The 27,500-nt window shown below is 48.8% G+C and overlaps 1 protein-coding gene across 2 annotated transcripts in view; it reads left to right on the top strand.

The window, feature by feature from the left end:
- LOC126571045 (GATA zinc finger domain-containing protein 5) overlaps positions 1–27,500 on the top strand; it is a 50,760-nt gene that overhangs the window by 12,912 nt on the left and 10,348 nt on the right. For both annotated transcript variants that reach the window (XM_050229267.1, XM_050229266.1), the window contains exons 2-5: positions 5,965–6,186; positions 13,549–13,655; positions 13,823–13,939; positions 14,032–14,178. In XM_050229267.1, coding sequence (XP_050085224.1) covers positions 6,093–6,186; positions 13,549–13,655; positions 13,823–13,939; positions 14,032–14,178 — 465 coding nt within the window. In that variant the 5' untranslated portion in view covers positions 5,965–6,092. The remainder of the gene's footprint in view (positions 1–5,964; positions 6,187–13,548; positions 13,656–13,822; positions 13,940–14,031; positions 14,179–27,500) is intronic.

Here is a 27,500-nt window from a genome sequence, read left to right as displayed (position 1 = left end):
GGTGGGGGCAACGGTGGTTGAAAATTGATATAAATTGAAAATTGCTATTTTATACCTTTTCCCAATGTTGTCGACGCATCGACTCGTCGCGCGAGGCGTGAAAGAGGTGAGAAAGAGTGCAGCTGTCGGGAGACCTGTGTGGCCTGTGCTGACGTCCTCTTGGGGCCGTTGCTCTCGTATCTCGGGTTGACGGTTCGCTGAGCGCCGGGCGCAGGATTTGTTGTACATTGAAAAGGGGGATCACATATCGAATGGCTGGTGGTGGTGCTACTGCTGCCATGCTGACACTGGAAGCGAAAGGATGATACCGATGCACTCGCTTGGGTATTGAACAAACTCCCGCTCCACCTCTAGGGGATGAGGGTTCGCGTGTGATTGATGAGGTTTTGCTTTACGTTCCGCGCATCACGGACCGGGAGCCTAATACAAGTGTTGCAAATAGTTGCGCAGAATATATCGCGATCTGGGGCGCGGCAAGATCTGGTGTGGACCAGTGACCATCGAACACTGATACTGATGAGACGACCCGTTGGCCTCGCTGTAAATGGAGTGCGTTCACGCTTAATGAGTTCATTGAAACTGTTTCGAGACCTGTTCCGGGAATTTCCCGCTGATAAACTAGCAGCAGCCGTGGTGTCTATTGGCGTTTGAGTTGATGAAGGTTTAAATGATTACGATAATCGATCGTCTAGTGTTCGGTTAAAGCGAACGCTTACTGTACGCGAATCGAATCAATTAATTACAAATACTGACTTATTTCATTTCAAAACCGTTGTGCAGCGACAAATCCTTAATTGAAATGAATTACAAACGGCAAATGGTGCACTGCACAACCGAGCGGTGCTCGCGGACTGAATAAAACATTCCAATTGCCCTGAGGGCGAGCGCAAATCGGAGAGGAAATTAAATTCCCAATGAAATTGCTTGTTTGGCTCCGTTCATTACCACGGATCCGATCCACGGTCTTTGGTCCGGTCGGACAAACGATGCTCCCATGTTCATCGCTCCAATTTGTGGTTCCCCTCGCGGGGAGGAGGACACCTTACACATACACGCACGTATGATTGCGTGATTGTAATCGTTAGTCACGAGTCCCGGGGTTCCGGGAAATGCAAATTGGTACAACAGCGTACCCAAAAAAAAAAATCAACCAGAAAACCAATGCAAGGGACCTGGTCAGCTTTGCAGGAACACGACGACCACGACGATTGCACATTTAATGGTCAACCAGTCGTTTTTGCATGCTCCAAAAGCGTCCAAAAGGGGAATAGGTGGTGGTGGTGGTGGTGGTTGCCACCATCAACGAGAACGGTTTTCTGGTTCAGTGGCCGCGGTTGGAGCACGGAACGGCGAATCATGAAAGCATGATGACTTCGTTAAACAATTCAATCACGAAGCATCTCCAGCTTGCTTTGTTCCGGTTGCCAGGGGACACGGACTGCTCCCCCTTTTTTGAACCGGGTTTTCGTGCCCACGGACCGCGGACAAAAGTCAAATGATGACCCACGTGGTAATCCCCACCGGCAGGATGATGACGACAGCGACCGCGCTGGTTGGCGAACGAATGGCTGGACGGCGATCCCTCGAAGCTTCAACTGCATTTCGTGTTCTGGCTAGCAGTTTGGATGGCCGGACGATGGTCGATACGGTGTCACTGGTATGCTGGTGGCCGTACCATCCAGCTACTCTCCCCCAGCAAGAGCATTTCCATGAAAATAATGAATTAACACGAAACGAGAAACAATAACAAATAACGAATGCCTGCCAGGGGCTTGCTGCAACATTTATGAATTCCCGTGTCCCAATTCACGGCGCTGTCATGCTGTCTCTCTTTCTCTCTCTCTCTCTCTCTCTCTCTCTCTCTCTCTCTCTCTCTCTCTCTCTCTCTCTCTCTCGCCTGCTGGATCGCTGGAGAGATATTTGGTGAAAATTTAACGATTAAATGGAGTGAAAAGGTGCCAGTGCCGCAGCTGAATGGCATTCGCTGTATCTGATTTCGGAGCTTCAGCCCGTCGATGTTCGTCGAACGGGGATGTTCGTCGAACGAAAAAGGGGCTTAAGCACCACCGCATGCTCGGAATTGTGTGTGCCCAAGCGGGAACTGCATTTTTCCGATGACCATGCGCAGCGCTGCAATGTAAATGCAAATTAATGAAGATTAAAAAATGAAAAATCCAATTTGTTCAACATGAATGCTGCATTCCATCGAACCGGGAAGCTGTCCGGCTGTGCTTCAATCATTCAGTCTTGGGTTTAGAGTTTGTGCGGAGTGCAAATTGGATGGCAATTGGAATGTGTGAGCCTATGCATCATATTTGACAACTGTTTCATTTAGAGTAGGGGTTTCAAACTCATATTAGCATGTGGGCCGCAGAAGAAAGTATCAGTACCAGCCCGCGGGCCATTTCACCACATAATTTGTAGGTTCATGGCTTTACTAAATTTGCCTTTTCCCGCCAAAGCCCAACCGGTGCTGGTGTCCGTGCCCAGAGAGGTAAAGACAACCAGAAAACTGACCGGGAGCACGAAATGATGTAGCTCCGCTGCTCAAAATCCGATGATGGAGGCGTCAAGTAATCGGTAAAAAATACTAATCGGTAAAATATTCATTTTTAATAGAAATTTAAAATTGCTAAAAAAATCAAGTCGAGATCCTCTGGTTTTTTTAGGGATTTAAATTTTTATTAAAAACCCCTGAATTTTATCGGCTACCTGGCGCCTCCATTATGTGGTGCATGTTGAAATGATGGAAACATGTTTCTTTATTCAATTTTTGGAACACAACTTTCATTGTAAATATATTAGCAATCTTCAATTCTTACTTTTGCATAGAATAAAATTACATAGAATATATCCCCGAAAGTTCTTTATCGTAACAAATTTTATGCTTTTTTTTTGCATCAGAGAATGTTCAATATAAGATTGTATCAACAAACAAGAAGTTCCAGCAGACTTTTAATTCAAAATTGCCGCTTTGTGAAACCCCTATTAACAATAGCACCCCCTCCCTCTCTTACCTTAATTCAATTTTACAATCGATGGATTCGATGGCACATTATGCAATCGAACCAGCATTATGGTTTCCACCTGGCTTCCCCTTGTTTCCCATGTACATTCCATCAGTACAATGAGCTCCAGGTTTTCATTGAACATTTCTGCCAAAAATTCGGCGAAACCACGTGCCCGAACCGGAATCCCAAAGTGAAATATGAATGATGAAAGGAAATGCGAGACGATGGCCGAAGCCTCCTACTTCGAGTGAAGTAAAATGAAACAAATCCTGGCCACCATCAGCATGGTGGCGCCATCCATTCCAGGACGCAATTCCAGGAAGAAATTGAGAGACACTTTCTGTCAAACAGACACCCACGTACCCACACAGATGGCAACAAAAAAAAAAGGGCATCTCAATGGACGCCTGCTTCAACGCCCTTTTTCTCTGGAAATGGCGAGATCACCAGCGACTCGTTGAGTGACGTTTCCTGGACGTTGCTATCGATAAGAAAGGGGGGTTGGGCAAGCGGGGCAGCCAGCAGAACGTTGCGGTCGAGGAAGTAATTTGTCAAAGCCGCCCTGGTCGGCAACTACATTTCCAGCACGGCTTTTTTTTTCGTTGTTTCGTTTCGTTTTCGTTGTGTTTGGAATTGGAAGGCGAAACGAAAGAAAATACACAAACACCAAACTGGCTGCTGCTGCTGCTGCTGCGTGTGGGGGTGGCCAAAGGAAGAGCAGTAGGAGGTGTGGTGTTGTTGGCTTTGGAAAATGGACAAAACATAAGCAAACTTCATCCCTCGATGGCTCGATGACCAGCACCCGCCGGGGGTGGAATGACCTCCCTCCTCCGGTGGGGTGATGCTGTTTTGTTGTTGCTGTTTCTGATGCTGATGCTTTGTATGTTGCGGATAAGCCTCCGAGGTTACCAATACACATCTCAGCGTCGTTCTCCCTCTCTTTCGCTCTCTGTCTCACGCTCACGCTGGCATGCCGCAGGTCAACTTCTATTCCGCAGGGATTAAGGGTCCTGGGGCGACCAAGCATCATCCGGATAAAGCTCTCGTTCGCTCGGAATTTGATATGATGGAAATGAATGGACCACCCTCCAGCGTCCCCATTCCAAACGAAGCCTAACGAAGTGCTGGCGCTCCTCGAGGCAGTTATTAAAAATATGCCAAAAATATGCTCCACTCACGCTTCCCTCGGAGGTGGTGGTGATGGTGGTGATGCTGGTGGACGATGCTAATCTTTTCTGCGTTATTTACGTTACATTCCTTCGCAATATCGGGAGTGATTTTTCCGGGTTTACCGACACACAATGCGTAGAGTGATGTTTTTCAGAAAGTTGTTCGCGGTTTGCTTAAGTAGTTGAAAGGTTAAGGGAACGTAAATTGAGTGTTTCAATCCGGTTGAAACAGTTGCCACAATCCGCATGCAAACACATTCCTACAAAGCTTTGCTAGAGAGAGGTGTAGTTTCTCTTTCTCTATCTCCCTCCTTCTCTCTATTGCTACTTTCAGCGGCTAGTAACGGTGTCCACTTTATTACTGTCGGTAACATTCCTGTGGAATTGGCCACACAATTTATGCTGCTGTGGGAGCACACTGTCCCGGTCATGCTGCATCCCCTGAACTTCGATGGCTATAGCATCGCAGCAGCAGCAGCAGCAGCAGCACAGCGAGTTGATAACAAAGTTGACGAAGTTTGTGCTTCCTCATTGATAAATTGAATCATCAGTGCGCGCTCGCCGTGCGCCAATGCAAAACGATGCAAATGGAGCACCAACACCAGCGGTGCTTTGGAGCCGCTTGGGGTTTTGCAATAGTTTGCAACACAACTCACTTTGGCCACACTCCGACGCTCGCTCGCTACGTTTTGCTACATTTGACTGTCGAGGCGGAAGGGTGTAGTGGTGGTCGAGGGGGGCGGTTGTTGGCTAACTTTTCCCCAGTGCATATAGTTGTTCTGCAAGTGAGCGTTTGCTGTTCGCCTCGCCATCAGACACCATCAGCCGTCTCTGCATCTTGACCTCATGATGGCGGCATCGTCCTATCACCCACGTACTCGCGTCCGCGTCCACTCACTGGTCCGTGGGCTTAACTGCCTCTGACAGTGCAGTACAATGCAATAAAGGCGTAAACTTTCGATGTGAAAAGTTTGAAATTTTATTTTGTGACCGAATAAATACGGCTTCAGTGGGAGAGAGAAGGCTGAGCAGTTTTTTTTCCTTTCCTTCCCTGTGCACAGCTTCGTGAGTTGGAGTTTGTAAAAGCGATTTCAAGGATACAAACTACTGGTGTTTTGTGTTTCGCATAAACCGTTTTAGAGAGCCCTTGTAAGCGTGGCACTTGATGCTCGAGCTAGTTCTAATTGCTGTAACACAGTTTAACCTTTATTCTATGGCCTGAACTCAACTTAGTAGGACTGAAAATTCGCTAGTAACCTTCCTGAAAGTAGCTAAATGCTTTTTCATCAAGGAAAACTTTCTAGTATCAACGGTATATAAGTATAACGGTAGAATATTATGTACTTAAGGTCTTTAAGACTGCATTAAATATACATTCCAGTGACTATGAAGAGTGACTATGTTCCTTTCTGCCGTTGGTTATTCTTATTGTTTTCAATCCTAAAATCTGAGTGCGGCTTATTCAATACAAAATTATGATTTTTATTTTCTGAAAAATGAAAGAAACGAAAACTAACATATTTCTTTTTTCTCTCTCTCTTCTTTCAGATACCTACATGACCTCGTTGAACGTGAATGACCGTACAGTGTGTGTTATGACTATTCCAATGAGCTGAATGAACAGTTTCTAATGGACTTTGGGTCTTTATCCTATGTCGTTGTAGGACTTTTTCTGTGTGAACAAAGCTTTCTGACAAGCCAACTAACTTTTGCAAAGCGGGTTACACATTACGACCCAATGTTTCCACCGAAGAATTAATTTAAACATTAATTTCTTCCTGCAGCGTGAACAGGTGTACAACCGTGTGCTCTCTCTAGTGCTGCCAAGGGAAGGGTGAAGCGGTAGGAGAGGCAGGAAGAGAGGAGGGGAGAGAGGAAGAAGAGTGAATGTGTTACAGGTGCAGCGCCTAGTATGGAAATAGCGAGCGTGATGGATAATATGATGAAAACCAGCATGGGACTACACGACGACCGATCCTCGCGCAACAGCAACAGCAGCAGTTCCGGTAAGTGCACTCGCTCGGAGTGCAAGCAATTATGAAGGGCACATGCCTCAACTGCTGTGTGGCTTCCACAGTTACGAGGACAAGTTATGTTAAATTATAAGCGCTCGCTGTTTCTCTTGAGTGGTTTCCGCTTGAAGGTCCCCCCAAGAGTCCTTTCACCAGTAACCACTCTGGGCAAAGCCAGCCAACCCTAAGCCATCCAGTGCTTAGGCATTCCAGAGCAAACTTGTGAAAATTGACACTCGTGAGTTGAGATAATGAGCACCAAACGGGTGCACCGAACTTCTTAACTTCTTAGCATTCCCGAGGCTCGAGGTAGTTGCTGTGGACCGCACCGGCTCTAGGCACAGCTGCCACAAAGTGTCGAAGCTCTTATATTGACCGAAGGAGAGGGAGGGAGTTGAAAGGGGTTAATGCAGATGCATTTCACACATACACACCCATACACCCGTACACTCCAATTTAGAGCTCATTCAAAATGTAGCAAAACGTAAAGTCAAGCCCCTCGTATGAAGGAAGAAGATGGCCCCCGATGGTGCCACGATGGCTCCATAACAATTCGTTTTCAAACATTCAGGCCAGCACCCCCGGGGGTGGGGTTCTGACAAGGACAAAGTGTCGGTCCACATTCCAGGCGACCAGCACATCATACCTTTGAAGAGAGCGCCTAGCGAAACTTGCAAATTACGATCGCTTCTATGTCGGCCATGCTGGCCGCGTGAGTGCACTTTCCTCCACCTTCAGCCACATTTTCCTTTACGTCTCTCTACGAGGCGAATGCAAAGCATTTGATGCAGCAGCGCGCAGTTGCAGCTGACGATCCGAGCGAGCTGACGTGGCGGTGGTTAAAGTGGTCTGGCGTCTGGCGTCTTCTGGTGTGCCCGTGCTCGTAGAGCACAAGGAGCACTTTCTTCCTCGAGAGTACCGTCAACAACCTCATCGTTAATTGATGGTGATAAGTTGCAGGCGATGGAGGCGATGGTGGTGCAGGAGTTGCAATACCACGTGGCACGTGCTGTGGTCGATCATCAGGATCCTTGTGACTTAGTTACAATCGTGCGTTTGAGGCAACGTAAAATCAAACCAAAACACTCGCTCGCTCGAGAAACTCGTCTATAAAGTCCACACCTCATGCCAGCCATAACATCCAAAGCCATCTCGATGGCTGAAAGGGAATCCTAGCGAGACTCACTGGGTGCGCCCTCTCCCGTGAACCGGGTCCGTTCAACCGAAGCAATTAGGACCTGTGGCCTGCGAATGATTAAGCCGCAGCAGCCCAGCAACTGCCCTTGCTAAATGGCAAATTGTGTTCGAAAATGGTTGCGTAATCCTTGGCATCCTCAAGAAGACCACGCGCTCTCTCACTCTGTTTCTCTCTCTCTCTCTCGCTCTCAAATGCAAAGTTGCTATCATGCTCGTTGATTTGAATTTATACATCCCACCGGACCGGGGGGAAGGGGGCTTCTCGCTCCGTTCGCTACGAGCGGAATCACAGAAATCCAAAAATCAATAGCAATTTAAATTTTATGCTTATTTGATGATAATCGAGAGCTACGCTACGAGAGGCGCGCCTATGATTAGAGCCTGACCTCGGATCGATTCCGCCGGCTGAATTACCGAATCTGTGGGATTGCCGGCCTGTTGAGTTGGTTCGTTTACGATCGATCGCGGCTTGTTGATGGATGAAAACAGGGAGCGTGAGCATAAAAGCACTCAACGGTAGCAGCAGCCGGAAATATGCAATAAAATATTTCACGCTCGCAGCGCAGAGGTCAAATTTATTATGCGGAGACTCCGTGACCCGCCCCGAAATAGGCCAAAGAAAGACTGAGAGAGAGAGAGCGAGGGGAGAGATAGAGAGATTAATTATTATTCTAATCATTCCCATCATCGGCCGTGTAATCGTAAAACCCTCCGACGCCATGGAATGAATGAGTAACCGGCGGTAAGCCCTCCGCCAACATTACAATCCCACAACACAACCGTCAATACCGTGGCGTAGAAAAAAGGAGCCACTCGCCAATGGCAAATGGACCACCCGGACCGTCGGCTTCCGGAACATCCGGTAACGGACCGGTACGCGGATCAATTTGAAGCCAATAAAAGAAGTGTTTTTACGAGCCAGTCGGCCAGCCAGCTTCGTGGTGGTGGTGGTGATGGCGTTTGGAAGATCGACTGGACTGGGTTGCCCTGCCTTGGACGTGGATTTAATGGACCCCAAATATACATAACGCGGAACCACCACCCGCAGAGGGAAGGTTCTAGCTACGGACAATCGCGACGTCGGATGCTGGTTGTTGTTTTTTTTGGCAAAAGAATGAAGGAGAGACTCTGGCCAACCCCAAAAGAAAACTTTTGGCTCGAAGCTCTCTTTCCTTTCGTGTGTTTCGTTTCCTCCCCTCTTGGCCACCCTTTCCAGAGGGGTGGAATGGCAGATAACCATCCTTGATTAATCCAATAACAGGATTCTCTGGCTTCTCCTGCGTTTGGGCCCTCTCTTCATGTGGCATCTTCTCCACCAACCGACGAATTTCACTTTCGGGAAACTTCACTCCCTCTCCCCCATCACCCCCACGAAAGCCCTTGGGCGACGGGGTAGTTCGATGAAAAGGGTCCTATCGCTATCTCTCTGCTGTCCTCTTGTACGGCACCGAGAGTCCATTTCCGGAGAGGTCCTGCTCCTGCTGCTCATCGACGATGATTGCCGGTTACTCAGCCGACCGGAAGGGTAGAACGGAAGGGATACTTCGGCACATCCGGGGTTACCCCCTTTGCTCCCCCTGTGCTATGCCTAAACATATGACTTTCTCCTATGGAAAGCCCCCGCTGGGAGGGACATGAAAAATGGATCCCGTTGCCGTGGTTGGTGCTGCTGCTGCTGCTGCTGCTGCTGATGGCGGTCGCAAGATTTACCGGCAAATTGATACGTGTAAACTTTATTGATTGCCATGTTTTCAGCCGACTACCGATCGAATGTTTTGCAGCCCATTTCCGATTAAGTAACTGGTCGAGTGTAGAGTGTGGTTTTTGTTCTGGGGAGGCGAGGCGGGTAGTTATGCGTTATGCAAAATCACCTCCATTCGGTTATTTAAATTTTCTCAAACAAAACGGCTAGTGTGCCTTTCGATTCGTATCATCGTAACCGAATGGTCTTACCGGGTGTAAAGCGAGCAGGAGCAGAAAGGCAACCAGGTATGGCCAGGCCGTATCGTCCTTTGAAATGTGTTCATCCGATCGAACTCGCTTGAAAATAAAATGCAATAACTAGTACGGGGAGCAAATCGTTTACATAGCCGGAGGGAAAATGGAATCCGAACCGAACCCGTGAGGTTCTGGCCGATCTCGTGAGGAACTCGCACAGTCCGGCGTTCGTTATGCATACATTTTGTTTCCGGGTGCTCTCCGGTGGTCGTTGGTGGGCGCGTTTGTTCGGTCTAAGGGGTTGGAAACGGAAATGTCAAACCAATCGGAGCATTCCACTGTTCCACCGGTGGTAGACCGGTCAGGACGATTGACTTTGTGTCGGTGTGACCATGTGTGTGCGTTATGGTTAGCAGACAGAAAGGGTGAACCACCCTCGGTGCGTCTGGGAGCTCACATGCCCATCGGCCATTCTCCGATCGAACGAACGAACAATCGTGGCTAGTCGATTTCCATTTCGTTCGTTCTGTCGATTTGTCGATGTTCGGGCGGGTGGGTGGGAATGGGTGGCATTTTCGGTAGATTTCATTTCCAATTCCCGCCCCCCCCCACAACTTGCCACTGGATCGATTTGACTTCACAGGAGTCGCAGTCGTGTGCGTGCGTGCGAGTTCGTGTTTGTTCTTTTCTTTTTTTTGGTTGGATTTGGTTCTTTGCTTGCTTTCCAGGAATGCTCCGTGATTCGAGGCCCCGGTCCCCGAGGCAACCACGTGATCGATGCGCATCGTCATCGAATACGGTAAACGGTGGTCGGACAGATGGCTGTTTTTTTGATTTTGTTATTTTTTTGCACCAAACGGAATGCTGTCATCATTCAATTTAGATTTCGATTGGTCGTTTCGAGTGGAAAACGCTGATGCAAAGTGGGACGGGAAGGGGATGTCTGGTTTGAATACGTTCCTCATTTGTTTCGTCGTTACGCCACCGTATCACGTCTGGGAGTGGAGTTCACGAAGGTTAACAGTGCTGTAAGGCAGTCGGTCGGTATTGATGGAGCAGCATCACAACAAAATTGTATTGGATTGATGATGAAAATTCTCAACATTGTTTGATCAAAATTGATGCCTTCAATGGCAGGTTAAACCACTGTTAATTGAAAACTGGTCTTCATGTCCTTCTTGCTGTTATCAGGCGTAAGAATCAACACTGAAAACGAAGCAATTTTAAATCTATTTCGCTTATTGTATTGCAGATGAATAGTGGAATTCTGTTTCGAAACTAAAGGTAGATTCTAAAGGTAGAAACTTAAGGATTCAAAGAACGACTAGGGCTGCGGTTTGATCTCAGAAGTGACATTGAAATAAAGTAGTGGAAATCTGTAAGCTTTTTGGCTTATTTAGTTTGTAGTTGTTGATTGTTGTAACCATTGAATGGCGGTAGTATGTTCTTCCTATATTCCATTCATTTAGTTCGGTTGATCTCGTTAGGATAAAGAGTTGAGATTGTTCATATTTTTGGTGGTCGTTTTAGAACCATAAAGCTTGGTATAGAGCTCATTGGGTACCTTCTACAAGTTGCGTGCTGATAGAAAAATTAAAGATTTAAAACAGCATCTTAGGATCTTGATCTTTGTTAACAGAGCAGCATGAACTGCCAAAAGAATAATAAAAGCAGCATTGTAGAAATTGTAAAAGAAATCCTCCTCATCAAAGGAAAAGTGTTTTTTAAAATTCAACACTTACGAGAGTTCGTTTTTAGCAAGTTTTTGAAAGAGAAATACAAGAAATACGTGTTCATTTGCATTTAACTCTCACCACTCACTAGGATTCGCCAAAAAAACATCAATTAGTATCCTCAAAAAGCATTATCATCCGATTTGAAAAATCAATCGCGCTTCCCAAGATGTGTGGATTGCTCACATTCCCTCCACTCAAGAACCACATTTCCCTTTTCTTTCACTGACTGTCAACTCCTTATCGAAACCACGAACGGGCGTGCTGCTGATTCAGTTGTCGATTTCGTGACACCGCACCACGGCTACGAAAGTCACGAAATGCGTTCACACCAACCCAGGGTAGATCGAGGCACGTTCCGGGACGTGTTTCAGGTAGCGTAGCATCGCGCAAACATCGGCAACCCGTCAACGCGTCACACGTGCCCACGGGTTCCGGATTTTATCGATGCATAAATCCACAAAAGCGCCCAAAACTGTTGTCAACGCGAGCTGAGGTGAGCCGCAGCGTGAACAAATTGATCCGATTTTCGGAGACCTCCAAAGACAACCAGCGCCATGGAAGCGAAAATCACGTGAAACGCGGTAAAAGAGATAAACGTCAGACTGCTACAGCTCCTGGTTGCTTTGGACTTTTCCAGCTAAGCTCTCGGTTGAGTTATCAGTCAGGCAGCCTGACTGGAGCTACGATACGACATCACTTCTGCTCGTGCCGTATCACGTGGTCGTACGTCACCAGCCTAGGAATCAATATTCTTCGTTCTTAGCCGCGTTGGGTGCAAATGTTATTTTTAACCACGGCTCACTGGAGAGCCACATTTGTTGCAAACTTGAAGTCGTAAAAAAGGGCTTCCAATATTTACCTCCATCAAATACTGCCCCTCGCACACGGTAAAGTAAAGCATCACCGACACCGCACGACGTTTTGCGTAACGCTCGATGAAGTCGAGGCTTGAAGACGCAGCGGTTCTTCCGAATTCACTTGGGCAACAGCTTCCAACAAAAAAAGGGCTACAAGACAAACGGTGTGTGCGCGCGCGAGTGCTTCAGGTATTTTACATTTTGCACGATAGAAAAAAAAAACGAGGCGAACAACACATTCCTTGTGAACGCGGATTCTTCACGCGGGTAAATGGTGTAACTCCTAGCCTCCTTTTTCCTTGAGCCCCTCGCAAGCTGTTAGAAGCAGAAGAGCACAAGAAGAAATCGTGGCCGCAGTGGCGCAACGGTTACCTGTGCTCCTCGTTACCGAAAGACGAATTCGTGTCATATATATCCCTGCTCACCACCACCCAATGGTCCCCTTCCTTCTCCTGCACATCTGGCTCAAGGAATGCCGAATGAAGTTCCAAATCTTATTGCGCCGTCGCCCGGCCACCGCTGCTGCTGCTCATCCGAGCGTAAAATGCAAATCGATAAACCGAGCCAATCCCCGGACCATATGTCTTGGGCCTTTTTGCGCGGCACAGTGGTATGGAGTCGGTTTTGCGGTCGCTTGTCTTCTGCTCCTCCTTCTCTCGGGAGTACAGCTGGCGAAAGGTTAAATGGCACTCCACGTGTGTGCCACGCTGCGTGTAGTAGCATGTTTCTCTCCGGGGGTGGCTGTAGATGAGATGGACGCCAACGCCAGTTCCGTTTTTTTTATGTTGATGAGGTTTTTGTCGCAAGAGCAAGATGTTATTTGAATTTATTGGTTACAGTTTCTCTTATTTCTTGTGCGGGTAACAAAATGATGAACACCATTCTCCGGAACAGATCCTCGTGAAGCCTCTTCCGTGATGCATTTGTTTGGATTTTGAAGATAGACCGAGGGGCGGTGCGGCGTGAGGCCAACCATTGGCCAACCATTACCATTCTGCGCACGTTACGTAAATTAACGAGGACTATTTTTCACCGGCCGCTCGTTATGGTTTTCAGGGCGAGCGGCGTGGTAAGAGGAGGGAAATAGACCGAACGCGGTCTCGGTTTGAGGATGAAATATTCCCCAAAAAGAAAACCGTCACGTTCCCTTTTCTTTGCCTCCTTCGATGGTCGGTGGCTCGTTGTTTTCCGTTATTCCGCTGAAAGCCAAGTGATGAATATCAATCAGCGCGAATCCGAGGAATGAGAACGGCCAGGCCACGAACCTTTTCCGGTCAGCGTACCGGGTATGGTACGGGGTTACATTCTAATAAGAAAGGATGTGAAAATTATCCAGCCTCCATTAAGTAACGGGGGGGTTGCTGCTTCGGTCGATTGGCCTTCGGTTTCGGGGCTCATCCGGGCGGGAGGCACATAAAGGATAATGACTTGAAATCGCATTGAACGCCGCGAGCGCACGCAATGTAATGAAGCATAACTAACAGGAGAAGGAGCAAATGGCATTAGGTTGATGGCGATGGCTGAAGATGAACGGACGCCATCGACGTAATCGGGATGGAGATTTCAATTTGTTTCCAGAACGATCCTTTACAATGTGCCTTTTTTTCTCTGCTCTTCTGGTTCCACAGGATCACCGACAGTGGTGCACGAGAAGAAGAAGATGCTGGATATCACACGAGACAGACCGATCAAGATTGCGGTACGGGTGCAAGTTCCTGTGAGAGACCATCCAAAGGTATGTTGGTGCTTTGCTTGATCGAAAATGGATCAATTTCGAATCAATAGCCGTCGTTGCGTGCCTCTAAACTGTCCAGCTCGAGCTCGATTCGTTAAGAGCCACCGAGTCCTTCTTCACAATCCTCATCAAATCACGGTCTCTCTCTCTATCTCTCCCTGACACAGTTCAACTTTGTCGGCAAACTTCTCGGTCCGAAAGGCAACTCACTGAAGCGGCTGCAGGAGGAAACGATGTGCAAAATGGCGGTCCTGGGCAAAGGGTCGATGCGCGACCGAAAGAAGGTAAGCGACAGCCAAGGCGGACGACGGGACGATCCCGAACGCATATTGTATCGATTATTAACTTTCTTCATTCGACCTGGTGCCACCGGCAGGAGGAGGAACTACGACTGAGTGGTGACCCACGGTACGCCCATCTATCGGAGGATCTGCACGTGGAAATCTCGACGTACACGGCACCGGCGGAAGCGCACGCCCGCATCGCATACGCGCTGGCGGAAGTGCGCCGATTTCTGGTTCCGGTAAGTGTGCCCAAGCGCTACACAGCGTTACATCGATCCGGATGCGGGCTTTGCGTGCCGTGCGGTGGCATCTTTCGAGAGCAAGAAGGTGAAGAAGCTGAAGATGGACAACGGAACGCAAAAGTTTAGCCTCCGGAAGATGCTCCATCCCTAGCTCGTTGCAGACTGACAGCGGTTGTGGGTCTGCAGCTGACACCTAAGGACACCGATGTTAGTTACCGGCCAGCCCGGGCATTTCCTGCATACCAGCGACCGCATCGCAAGAGTTTGCGGATTTGCTCGGCTTTTCCATTCGGTGGCAAGGCAAGGCACGGCCGGGCGGGGAACTTGGCAGATAGAGGCCAATCTGGCGCTTTAAAAGCACACTTAACCCTTAAAGCTGCTTCACCTTGTCATTGAGGCCTGGCAAGGGAATGACAGGAGGACACTCTCTTGTAGTAAAAGGGACCAGGATGCTGGCCCTTGTTATGACTAAGTGCACTTGCTGCGATGACAGCGAAGACGACGACGACGACGATGACGGTATCGTGAAGATCGTGAAGTTGCCCCCCGGAAGCCTTGTTTAGTTAGTGTCTAGAGCGATGTCGGAATGTTTGCCGGAAAGGAAACAACGGGGGCAGGTTGGTTGAGGATGGTAACAGTATTATTACATACCAGCGCGGACACAGCCCGAGGGTAAGGTGGCCCTTGTGTGGAGACGAAACCGCCTGCAACTTGCCTTATCGGTTACTCCAGTGACGCCACCAGATTGAACCCCGAGTCCGCTCAACTTGAAGTGGATTTCGTGTGCTGCAATGCTGCCGCTTGATCGTCGGTGGATCTTTGCTAGTGACATGCGGGCAGCCCGGACACCGGTCCACGGACATTATGGTCCGGTTAATGGCGTTGTTTTACCCGTTTCGTTCGCTTTTTCTTTCTTGAGTCACTTTGCGAACAACTGTAACAACATTGTAGCATTAAACTTTCCACTCGTCTTCTGCTATCTTGATTCGCGGCACTTTAAAGTGTTGTCCTTTTGCTGCTGCTGCTTTGTGGTGCTGCTGTTGGCTGAGAGTTCATCTCAGCGAGAAGTCCATTGTGTGTTTTATGACGGTTGGGAGGCTTTTCTCTTGGATGGAAAAGACACATTCGAAGCCATGTTTGTGCTATTCTCTCGAGTCCATTACCATGTAATGGATATGATTTATCGAAGCACACTCTAGACATTCATCTTAGGAAAAGTTTAAACAATTTGAAGCACTTGGGACCTTGGATGCCTTGGAAGACTAGAAGCTCCTTTGGTCGCTCTCAAGATGGCATTTCCCTTGTGTTGTCTGAGTTGGTTGCTAGAGAAGTAATAACCATCTCGAGGATCAGATTCAGTGGCGCAGCGAACGATAACTTTATCAATATACAAAACCACACGGCAAAGGTCTTACCGATCATAACTCCCTTCTATATGTATACATTCCCGCTCAGTCAGCCCATTGTTTGGTGGTTAGTGAAACCTTTCGAGACTGGAGCACGATGCGCGAAAAAGTTTTTTAATCTTTGCACCTCAAATGGTAAAACCCTTTGCTCGTGGTTTGACCACCCACGTTCCCTCCCCAATCCACTCCTTCTCTTTCGTTACCAAAAGTTGTTTCAAAAGAGGTTATTTATTTCATCCTTTTTGGGAGGCAGCACAGTAAACGTGAACTGCAATTGAGAAGCATTCATTTCATAACTCTCGTGACTCACAACGTGGACTCCTCTTTTCACCCCCCCCCCCCCTGACCTTCTCGCTAGGGGAGGCGAGCAGCCAACGATCACATCCTCGAGATCAATATTCAATTTCGGGAGAACTTTTGGAGTTCAACACGGGTTTCTAGGGAATAAGCTAGGGAGAGAAAAAAAGAGAGAGCGAAACTCGGACGTTCGGACCGTTTGGACGGTTGTTTTAAAGTTATACTCCACGGGGAGAGCTGGGGAGGGAGAGAATCGGTAGCCATCGGCACTGAAACGGTCAACGGGGGGTTGGGAAACTTTGAATTGATTTTCCTCTCGGAACTCCCGGGACCCAGCTTCCAGCTAACTCTCATCCATTAGGCGGGGGGAACACTCGTTCTTCGTTGTTTTCCATCTGTTGAGAGTTGGCCAAATCCCATCCAGGCACACCGACACACCACGAGTTGCACATCTCATTGAAATGCTCGCTAAGTACGCCAGCCTTTGAGCCAACATAAAATGAGTTAAAAAATGGCCCCCCTCTCGGCCCACCAAACCCCATCAAAGTCCCAAGTGGCGTAAATAATTCCGGTAAGTGCTTTTTGAACAGCGTCCCTTTACATTTTCATTGCCATTGGTTGGCATTGGGTGTTTGGAAGGTCGCTGTTGCGTCTGCTACTGCTGCCTGTAGCTGCGTGGTGAGAATTGTCTTTCGGGTGGAATTTTGCTTTCCCCAAAAATCCTCCGAACCCTAAAACTGCCAACTGTCGCGGAACGGGCGGAGTAATGGCAGCGGTGGCAGAGAATTAGCACACGAAGGAGTCACTGTCACCTGCCAGGGCGTACCTTAAACTCATCAATCAAGCGTCGTGTGCTTTGAATAACAATCTCTACGTTCGCACGATCGCCCGTTGTCTCAACGAAGAAATGTCAACGGGATGAATTGTTGTGTCAGATTGATTTTGTCTAAATCATCGTCGCGTTGAAACGTTTGGTGCTTGATTCGTTTAGCTCGGTGTATGGTTCGCCCGTTTTCTGCTGGAAAACAATCTAATCTATTAAGATGTGAGAGACGAAGCCTAAATCGGAGAAGAACGAGCATTCTGTGTTTGCGATTTCCTTCTACTTCAAGCTGCCACCAATGTTGGCGTTCGCAATGGTCAAAAACGGGGTGGCAAGATAAATGGCAAAATAATTACCACCATTAGTAAAATTAAAATGGTTTCAACTGGTACCCCGGGAATGGCCCAACTGGCCACGCAGGCTGAAGGGAATTTCTCGTTTCAAAAACTCTGGTGAAAAAAAGGGCGAGATAGAAAGAGAGACATTTCAACTCGAGCGCGTGGCTGTTAAAGGTAATACTGCAGGGCTGTGGAAGAGAATGAAAACGGGGGTGAAACTCGTAAACGAATTGCAGATACTTAAACTGAAATTAAGGCCAAAGCGTTTCCGCAGCATATAATTCGTTCCGGGGGGGGGCGAGGCGGTAGAACCTCTCAGAACAGCTGACGCATTGGTGGAGGTGGTGCTAAGCTACCATTACGTCGTTTTCTGCACAAAGTTTCCAATGGTGGACCCATCTGCTGGTTGTTCCACCAACAAAAGAAGGCCAATGTCATGCCAATGGTGCTTCAATGGGAAATGGCAGAACGCAGATATAAGATCATCCTCAACAATTGAAGGCACGTACCCTCAGGTACACACCCTAACAATAACAACGAGAAAACATGCCCGATTAGTCGGATCACTGGTCATTAAAATCAATGGAACAGCGAAATGCCTTCTGTTCACCTGACCGGACGGGCAAAAGGACGACCAGTGTTGCTAGCGAGGACAAGATTCCTTAGAATTCCCATCCACTTCTTCGGCCCACGATGCCAAGACATTCTGTTTCGATTTCGGAACGTCACGGCATTCGGACGCGCCTAGGCTGGTCGTACCAGGGCTCACCAGAGCAAACCAATTCGCTGGAATCCATTTAAATCGTACGACAAATCGGAGGGACGTTGGACGACGACGATGACGGTCGATGGTCGATTGTTGTTCGCTTTTTGACGAGGGAGACGAACGATGGGAGGATTTTGAGGAAAAGGTTACCCAAGGAATGCTGGCGAAGATAGTGCTGGCACACGGGGCGGCGGATGGAGGGGCCGAGTAGGTCTTCGAGGCAAGAAAAGGTGGCTCTGGGGTTTTGTGGAAACAAAAGTTGCTGAGTACGCACTCCACATTCTTGGAGACGAAAGACGAGATTCATTTCGTGTGTCTGCCGCAGGACCTGCCCTTTGGAACACATCAAACAACAGCAGCTTGGTCGAGCGAGTGGCATGATTGGAGGGACGGCGGACAGTTGTTGATTGAAATTAATCCCAGGACACAAAAAGACGAAGAAAGCCCGGTTCGGTTCCGAAAACTAGCTCCAAGATGTGGTTGGAAGGTCCTTTTCCGCACCCGGGCGATGAGAGGAACAACGCTTGGGCTCGACGATACATCCTAATGACAACTGCTAAATGGTAACGACGTCGCCATCGCCGTTGCCGTTGCCGATTCTGTTTTCCAATTGTCAGCCGGGGCTCGGCCCTGCTCCTTCCGGGTCAGCGGGCACACACAAGGGGGTAAACAAGCGCGCTGATTGCGGAATTCCTTCTCGGAATTCGATTTCCTCTCGGGGCGTTTCGGGCGCGAGGAAATCACGAAATTGAATCCCGCACATCCTCACGTGCGTATCCTTGGGCCAGAGCTTCCAATTAATTTTGCGCGAACCAAATTAACAATCCGTCCTCCAATCCCTCCCACCCCCGGGGCTAAATTCTAATCAGCGGCCCCCCTCGCGCGTGAATCCTTTGCCCAAATTCTTCGAATGTTGGATCATCTCGCACGTCGCTACAAATTTGGTGTTGCTCTACGTTCGCTCGACGACATCAATCGGTCTTCGTTGGTGGTGGAATGTTTTTTGACCGAACATGACCGAGGATCCGGGCGTGAATGTGGTTTATTACGGATGCTTCTTAATGTTGACATTGTCAAGATGAACGGGCACGATAGCAACTTCTTTTTGCAACTCTTAACACATGTCAAAAATAAAAAATAAAAGAATTAATGAAAAAGGATCATATTAGTGCCTTATAATCGAACCGAGGAAATTCATATTAGAGCAACTTCGATCGTTAAGAAAGCCATGCTCGGCCACGACAACAGCTTTATTTCAACCTCATTTTGGCAGTCCTTAAAGCAAAGCTACTCTCATAGCAACCTTACGCATCAAGGAGGACCACGGCACACAAGAGAGCTTGTAAGCGCCACGAGTAATATCATGGAAATGCGAAGCCAGATGAGCAGTCTGGCTAGCAGAATGTTATGTGCATGTTGCAGACCGCGACCAACGGGTTTTTTTTTCTCTCCTTCCATTCCTCAAACTCCAGCGAGTGAAACGAAGAAATCAACACAAAAACTAATCAAAAAAGCTGAATCACACGACACGTTGGGAAACAACGGTAAATCATAAAGCGCTTGCGACGATGACGACGACGCCGACGAAGGTGCGAAAGCGCTCAGCGCAAGATCGCTCGCTGCCCCGGGGCCACGTATTGTCGTCGCCTGTCGTCACCGGGCGCACCGCAGGCGAAAGCGAAACACCACTCAAGCGTCACACTGGCTATGCATTTTAATTCAACAATCTCTGAAGCGGGTGCATCAACGTCGACGACAAAACCAAGAGCACGGGCAACGACTGACACGAAGGTCCTTCGAAGGAAAACTGTACCACCAGCACGACGTGTGAGCTGCATGAAACGACGTGGAGCACACCCAGAGACGCGCTCGAGGAGATGGCGCTGGGCAAATCACATTTCCACCTCATAAATTACGCCACACAATGTCAGGATGGCAAATCGTTTCAACGCGCACATGCACGTCCTCGACGGGACCGGAGAGTTCTTTCGGACTCTCTCGGAGGACATTTTTGGTGAAAGGCGACATCACACGGACACAGACAGGGATGTCTCTTGTCGTTCTACCGGGTGCGTTGCCCAAGGTTTGCTGCGTTCTGGTTGGAACCAGAACCTGAAACCAACGGACTCAGCAACAAATGCACTTAGCGGACGAATCTACGGACACAACACACCATCATCTGTCATGTTGTGGCGTGTGGTAGAGGTACCGCCGCAGTGCCCTAAATAGGAGATACTGTTCTGTTGCATCTTTTGGATGTGTAATCTCTCTTCCCCAAACCGGGGGGCGGGTGCCGCAAGTGCAATGATTTGTTTTGGTGCATCACCGAGTGCTGTGTGGTCGTTGGTGTTGTTCTCCAGGCGGTCCTGGAGTTGTTAAATCAGGGGAAACATTGTTTACTTCCAACCAAAAACACAGCATGGTCGTCGACGTGGCCTCGGGCGATTGATTTATCGCAAGTTAGTGTAAGTTAGCAAAGCACGCGCGCACACATCCCTGTCGACCACGTGTCCAATCAATTTGTAGACCACCACCACCACCACCACCATCGTGGTCTCCGCCTCCGGAACGACTTGCTTCCAAGTTGTCACATAAATTGTAATTAACAAGATTAGCCAGACGCACCCAATAGCTCCTTCGCTCCTGCAAAGGTTTCATCGAAGGGCCACGTAGAGTGGGAACCCCAGGCGCAGACAAAACACAATCTGCGCACCGCAGCCAGAGCCACATTAGTCAGTTAATTAATTTCGCTATAAATTCGTCCGCTGAAGAGGGTGACAACGATAATCCCAACACCAAATCCTTCCCCGGGAGAAGCACTCGCTTTTGTTCGGATGGGCTTCATAATTCAAGCACGAGCCACGAAACGGTGGGTAATTATGTGAAGGGAAAGAAGACGTAGCAACAACAACAAGTGAACGGCCTCGGATCCTCGTCGGGGCAGTCGAAGACGGTGTCAAAGTTGAGCCAACGCCGACACACGACTGCGCCCAGAGTCCATCCAGAAAGAAGGACGAAACTGGTCAAAGCGGGCAAGTCATAAAACCAGGAAGTCCTCTGGCCGTCAGTCGCCCCCTTGGGGCCCATGGAGAGAGAGAGAGAGAATAGGGAGAGAGGGGGGCGAAAGGTGATGGATGCATGCCTGCCTTCGCTAATAAAACGGTTCAGGTGGTTTGATAAATGGCTTCCTTCTTCTTCCGGAGCCCAGGCGGCCACACGCCAGCTCCTCCCGAGGGGCCAGTGTGCCGTGAAGCCGAAAGTTGAATTGGCTAATCGGAAGTGCCAGGTAGCTGCCATCGTTTATCCAATGTGTCCAGTCCCGTGGACCAGCCGGATCGTCGATGAGGTCAGCTTTAAGATCTGAGACCCCCCGAGTCCTCTCCATCGCCCCGGGGTGGCTTCTAGCAAAACAACCACATAAAGACGTCATTTTTCACGTCAGCCCCCCTGCTCCCCGGGAAGATGGACGCTGGCTGGTGCCAGGCTGTGATTGCATGGCACGCACACTGATCAGGATGGAGTCCTTTCTCCCCTCCGCCGAAAACATTTTGAAATATTTTGACATTTTGAAATTCCCTCATCACACAATGATGATGGATGGGCGTTTGACAGTTTGAGTAGATTTGCGCATCAAGAACCGACAAGGACAGCTGGTTTCCAAAAAGTTTATCACAAAAAAAAACCAAAAAAATGGCTTCCATTTTGTGGCCCATCTGATGAGGAATCTTCAAACCATCTCGATCGGGCTCGGCTTGGCTGGGCTGGTTTAATGATACGTCCGATAGTCCAGACATATTAAATTGTGTCCAATGCGGTCGAGCAATGCCCTGCGGGGATCATTGAATTAGATACCCTTATCAAGACGGGCGGTATAATGTGCGCCAGTAGCTTCTACTGCATTCCGGTCCAGCTTTCTCTAGCGTAATGTAGGACAACTGTTGGAGAGGTCCTGCTGATGTGCCTTCGGAAAATTCGAGCCACCAGCAGAGGGAAGCGTTTTGTGCGGGGTTAAAAATATTCAAATAATTGGAACCCTCATCATCATACGCCCGTCCGTCCGTCCGTCACGTTAATATGCGTTTTTGGTAACGGGGAAGTTAACATGTTTAATCAAAACATGATCACTGGATGTCTAATTAACTTCTTTCCACTTTCCGTTGTAGACCAGAGTTTAGATAATGTTTTAGATAAAAAGTATTTAAAAACTCTGAATCGCAGTTATTTAAAGAGAACTCTTTATCTACCCGTGCAATACTAACGGTCTCCTCTTTGAATGTTTAACTTAAAATAGATGAATTTACCTAAGGAAGCATTATGCAAACCATGCCTTGTCGTCCTCTGTGCTTGGGCATTCCACTCCAAGCCAAGAAACTACCGCGAATGGCGGACGACTATCTGCTCAAACATTTGTCTTCTCACTTGATGTCAGAAGGAGTCAGGATCCCCGGACGCAAATCGTGCCCGTAAGGTTCAAATTGGAATGCCAGCGTGGCAGATTCCTTTGGCCCTTCTCCAGCGGCCCAGAGCGAAGCAGCAGCTCCCGGAAGCAGCTCCGGGGATTCTGGAGTACCAATCCATCCATCGAGATAATTCAATGCGATCCGCGTTCCGCTCGAGCCCAAGTTGGAATAGGAGCCACGCGGGGAGCGAGAAGGCACGTGTTATTCGAATACGAACGGAACGTGCCGAATGGTGGAATGCCCGAGCTATCGATGAGTGTGCCTCTCGAGCTGAGCGGAGGTCGAATGAGAAGAGGTTCAAGGTTCATCCCGTCCCGTCGTGTGATTGAAGGACTTCCTGTAGCTTTTTTCGGGCCAAAGAATGTCTTCACTATCTCAGCGCAGGGCCTGATGAAGCCGTATTGAGCTGACTACGGAGCGCGTTCGAATGTTGATTTACCCGTCAGCCCGTGATGCTGGGAGCATCCACTCGCTCGTGAAACTTGTCCTGCTTGAGTGAGCGTCGAATGACGCCAGATAATGCTCGCTGCTTCGTTATATTAATCACCATCTTTGGTAATCCACAAAACGAACACACACCGGAATTTTGGGGTGTTGAATAAGTCGGTTTACCTGTAGCATAAGCATTTTTGCTGGATCAGCAATTGTGCTTCCGCATGTTTTCGATCAATCATCGTTTGTCTTTCCACGAGCTTAAAGTGTCATCCAGTGTGTTTCTCGGTCACACTTCAACGGTTCTCTTCTCTAACTTCCGGGAGCAACAACAACAGACTCAGCAGCATCAGCAGCTCGGCACAAAAGGCAGCTTTTGTATGAATGAGCTAACTAACCGGCGCCCGCTGTACGATGCACTTCGATCGATTTGTAGACGAGATGTCGACGGCTACGAGGCTTTTCAATTCAAAGCGTCCGTTATGCTTCCGATGCTTGCTCCAGGACGCTCTTTTCCGCACGTTTCTGTTCACCAGGCAATTATGTTGTCTTCTCGTTCAAAAAAACTCGAACAGGCTACCGAATGACGGAAGAGGATGATGTCCTCCCTCCGCTTGTTTTTGCTTTCTCTGTCTCTCTCTCGGTCGCTCGATTGCTATTCAAAACAGACACTCCCAGATCCGATGGCACTGTTTTTGCCGGCCCCGTTTCCTGCTGCAAGAAGCCATTATTGAAGATGGAAGATATTGAACCGACAGCACGGCGCATTGGAGCCTGGCTGGAGGATGGGCTGGCCTCGTGCTAGTGATTCGCTATTTGTTTCGAACGGAAATGGAAAACAGTGGCGTTCGAGGCGCGACGGTGCGATGTGGAATAATTTTTCTTCCTCAAAGTCTGATAAGGTTTTACGGTTCTTCTTTCGCTTTGTTTGTGGACCGACCGGTTGCGATAAGGTTGCAATGATTAATGGAACAATGATAGACTGTGCGCTGGGTACTCACTAGTTGTGATAGTGGCCGTGCCTTCGGCGATTGCTGTTTTCTGATTGTGGAATCGAAAGTTTTCCGAAGAAAGGGGAAGAGATCCGTAACTCGATTTGTTTAATTATGTAATACCGAATGGAAATGAATTGCATTACATCGGACCACTTCCGCTCTTTAATGCTTTAAATTGAATAAAAGCATGACGATTGGTGATATTAAACTAGGCGCGTCCCAAAACGCCCGCTCGCTAAAGTGACGATCCTTGTTGAAAGTTTATAAAGTGGCAGCATTCATCGAATGCTTCCGGTCCGGAAGGACACCACGGCCTAGACCTAGAGTGGTGCCAAACGAGTGCGCGCCAAGAGCCAAGTTTCAAGACCGAAACCGAGGCGGACCGTCACGGCGCAATTATTTGGTGTAATGGAGCAGCAAAGTAGCGGCTATAGAGTCCTGGGAGCCTCCCCTGTCACGGTGGCATGTGGACAAAGTTTCGTCACTTTTCAACTTCACTAATCCTTCCGAGAATCCCTCACTCTCAAGGCTGGCACAAACACGATGGCACGATGAATTCGTGGCGCACACGACACATCGCGAAAGCCAAAGCGCGGCAGCCACGTTGTCCGGGCAGAGCGTTAATTAAACAGAGACCGAGACCGAGAGGCCGAGGACTTGCGCTGCTGCACGGCGACAGTATCGTTGTGCTGCCTCGTGCTGTGTCTTCTTTTTTGAAGTTGGTTAAATATTAAACGAAACGACTTCTCGAGCGACTGTCCGGAGTGGCGTGACGAGCGTGCTCGGTACTGCGCGCTGTCAATCTGTCGCTTCTGCCAGCCCCTTTGGTGAGGAATGTTGAGCGTAAGGTTTCAGTAGAGTTGTTTGGCTGCTCGTATGGCGCTATTTTGGGGCGACAGGAAAAGTTGTAACATTGAATCGTTTGCGAGAAACGAGGAAATGGTGCGCGAACCCTTGAGTGAGTACAAAGTGAAAGTAGATCGAAGAATCTTTGTTGCAGAAAGCAGATGAGATGAGAAACGCGAAGACAAACAAGCTACAGCGCGCCTATTGACTTACGGTTACGGGTGTAAATGGTTCGAAGATTATGCGATAAAACTTTATCGTCTCAAACGTTCTGTTGCTGCTGCTGCTGCTGCTGCGAGGCCATCTTTTATCTAACATGATACGGCGATCCAGTGAATCGCCTTTGACCGTAGGGGGCCTTTGACTTAATTTGCATCGCCTCTTAGAGCGCTCGATTAGTCCCAGCAGCATTATTCGATGATCATTTACACATCGTTAAAAAACTTTCCCAACACTGCCCAACGCTGCCGCCCCTTTGAACCAACGTCACAACGGCCGCCGGGGTAGCTCATTACTCATAAACATTTGTGCGGCTTCGGCCCCGAATGTTGGAGCGCGTTGGACCCGCGAGAATGGCGCATTTTTCAAGCGAAAACTTTTCCCCTCTCCCCTCCCATTACTCGCATTTTTGGGGAGGGGGGGGGGGGATGATGATTTCAACCCCCGTTGGAAATGTTAAATTCTTTCAATGAATTTTCATCGTCAGCCAGCCTCATTATCAGCTGCGTAGCAAATGGAGAGTGAAAGTGAAGCCGCACGGCATAGCTAAGCACGTGCCTTTTGATACTGATTTGTTTGACGATCGCTTTAGTGGGGGTTAGGACCAACTGGTGGCCAAAGAATCATTCCGATTCGGCTTAAGCAATCTTTTCCTCTAAATGGCTGGCAGCTGGTGCATGGTACTGGTTCTTCGAGTTTCGCTCCAAATCCGTTCCGTTCCGTAATCTCCAAGCACAATACTGAATATTTAATTCAGATTCCCGGAGGAATGCAGAGTAAAAGCAGCAGCACCGGCGAGGCAGATAAACTGGTGACAACGTTCATCGTACGATCAAAAGGATGCATCTTCACGATCCACCACTCAGACATTGCAACAAACCGGTAAAAGATGAAAGGATAGAGAGAAGAAGAAGCTACGCCAGCTTACGCCATTAGCGACGGAACCTCTAGAGCCCCCGTCCAGCAATCCACTCCGGCGACGAAGACGACTCCACGACGGACCTTTAATCGGATTAGTGGGCGCTCTACCAGAGTGGATTGCAAAATCACTTTCCTTGTTCGCCAGCCATTTCTTGGAGAGTCACAAAATCGGTAGCATGGCGTTGCATCGCAAGAGCTGGTCTGGCTGGTCCAGATGCTCTTTGGCACAAAATGCCGGTTGCATTAATAAATGACGACCAAATCGACGCGACCTCGGCTGGCAGAGGGAGAACCGTTTGCTGAAAGGATCATTTTAATTGTCCGCTAATTAATAATCACTTCCAGGGCTTTCTGGAGAATCCGAAGCGGGGGAGGGTGGGTGGATTAAAAAATCACTTGACAGCTGGCAGGATATTTAAGGCTAAGGAGAGAGTCTGGCCCGAATCGTGCACCGTGCTGTGCTGCTAATTGGATTACCCAGCGCTTTCCTCCGCGCTACGCCAATTCCTTTCAAAAAGCGTCGAGAGCTTTGAGTGCTCGAAATGTTGTGAGAGTGCACAGCTGCGTTGGAATGTATTACATGCCATGATGACACGGAATACCTTCATCGTAAGGAATACCTTCATCGACATCACACGGAATACCTTCATCATACCTTTCGGGAGGGGGTTCGCTCGCACGCACCCACCAGTAATTGAACGGTGAATGGGAGGCACTTTCGGAACGATAAATCTGTAAGCCACGCGGTCGCATACCGCACACCGAGGCCTTTTCACCTCGAGAAGTGTCCAACCGCAAAATGTAGGACCGCGGTGTAAAAAGGACCCTCCAGCATCTTGGTTTCAGGCTTGGTCTTCGTGTCCTGGTGGGGCAAAAGAAACTGTGCTCTACCGTAGGAGGACCGTAACTGCAGGCATGATAGTGACACTAGTCACGATCCGACCAGGCGCACAGTCTAGTGGCTGGTACCAGAGGCTTCGGTTGATAAATGGAAAAATTCAAAATGCAAAGCATAGGAAGCGTGCGGTGGTGCTATTACATGCACCGCGAGCATACCATCCCCCTTCCGCAGGCAATGCACCAGCTTGTGGCAGGTTGTGAGCCTCGGTGTCTGTTCATGGAACCCCCATGGCTGCTTCAACCAACCAACAGCAATCTAGCGCTGCAACTTGTCACAAAAACGTGTACAATTCATTTGCATGTTTCATAGAAAGTAAAAAGGAACACCAAACAGCGGGAACAATGTGGAGATGGGTTGGTGGCACGACGAGCGGCAACGACGAGCGGGAGCGGGAGCGACGAGCAACAAAAAAAGCGGCGCGGAAAATGATACAAACATAAATAGCGAACAGTATTTCCCAGGAAGAGGCAGCGTGCAGGTTGTGCACCGCCTGGATCCTCCCCGTTTACCAGTCGAAGGGTGTTTTGTGACATTTGCATGATGACGATACACACGCTCGCGCGCCCACCGTGCTGCTGCTGTTCTGGTTTGCTTTGTTGAAAAACGCGCTGAACGACGCTTTATCGTCGTTGGCGCCCTGGGTGGAATGGGGCACTTCTGGGACTCTCTCTCGCTCTCTGTCTCTCCCGGTAAAATGGCGGACCAGTACGCTCCGGTGAATGGTGGAAAGTGCAACGCTTGAACTCTTGGGACTGGGGCACATCGGGCGCACATTTGTGTTGAGCATGCACTCCACCGGAGGAGCGCTGGAATCCATTTTTTATCGCCGCCAAAGTCGGCGAGTTCTCGGGTGAAAAATGAATCCTGATAAGACAAATTGGCTCATAAAGTGGCCAGCAACCGTAGGTGGGCGGC

The sequence above is a fragment of the Anopheles aquasalis genome, chromosome 2 (genome assembly GCF_943734665.1).
Source record: "Anopheles aquasalis chromosome 2, idAnoAquaMG_Q_19, whole genome shotgun sequence".
NCBI classification, from domain to species: domain Eukaryota; kingdom Metazoa; phylum Arthropoda; class Insecta; order Diptera; family Culicidae; genus Anopheles; species Anopheles aquasalis.
Note: the sequence above shows the minus strand (reverse complement) of the source record. Positions and strands in the feature narration are given on the sequence as shown.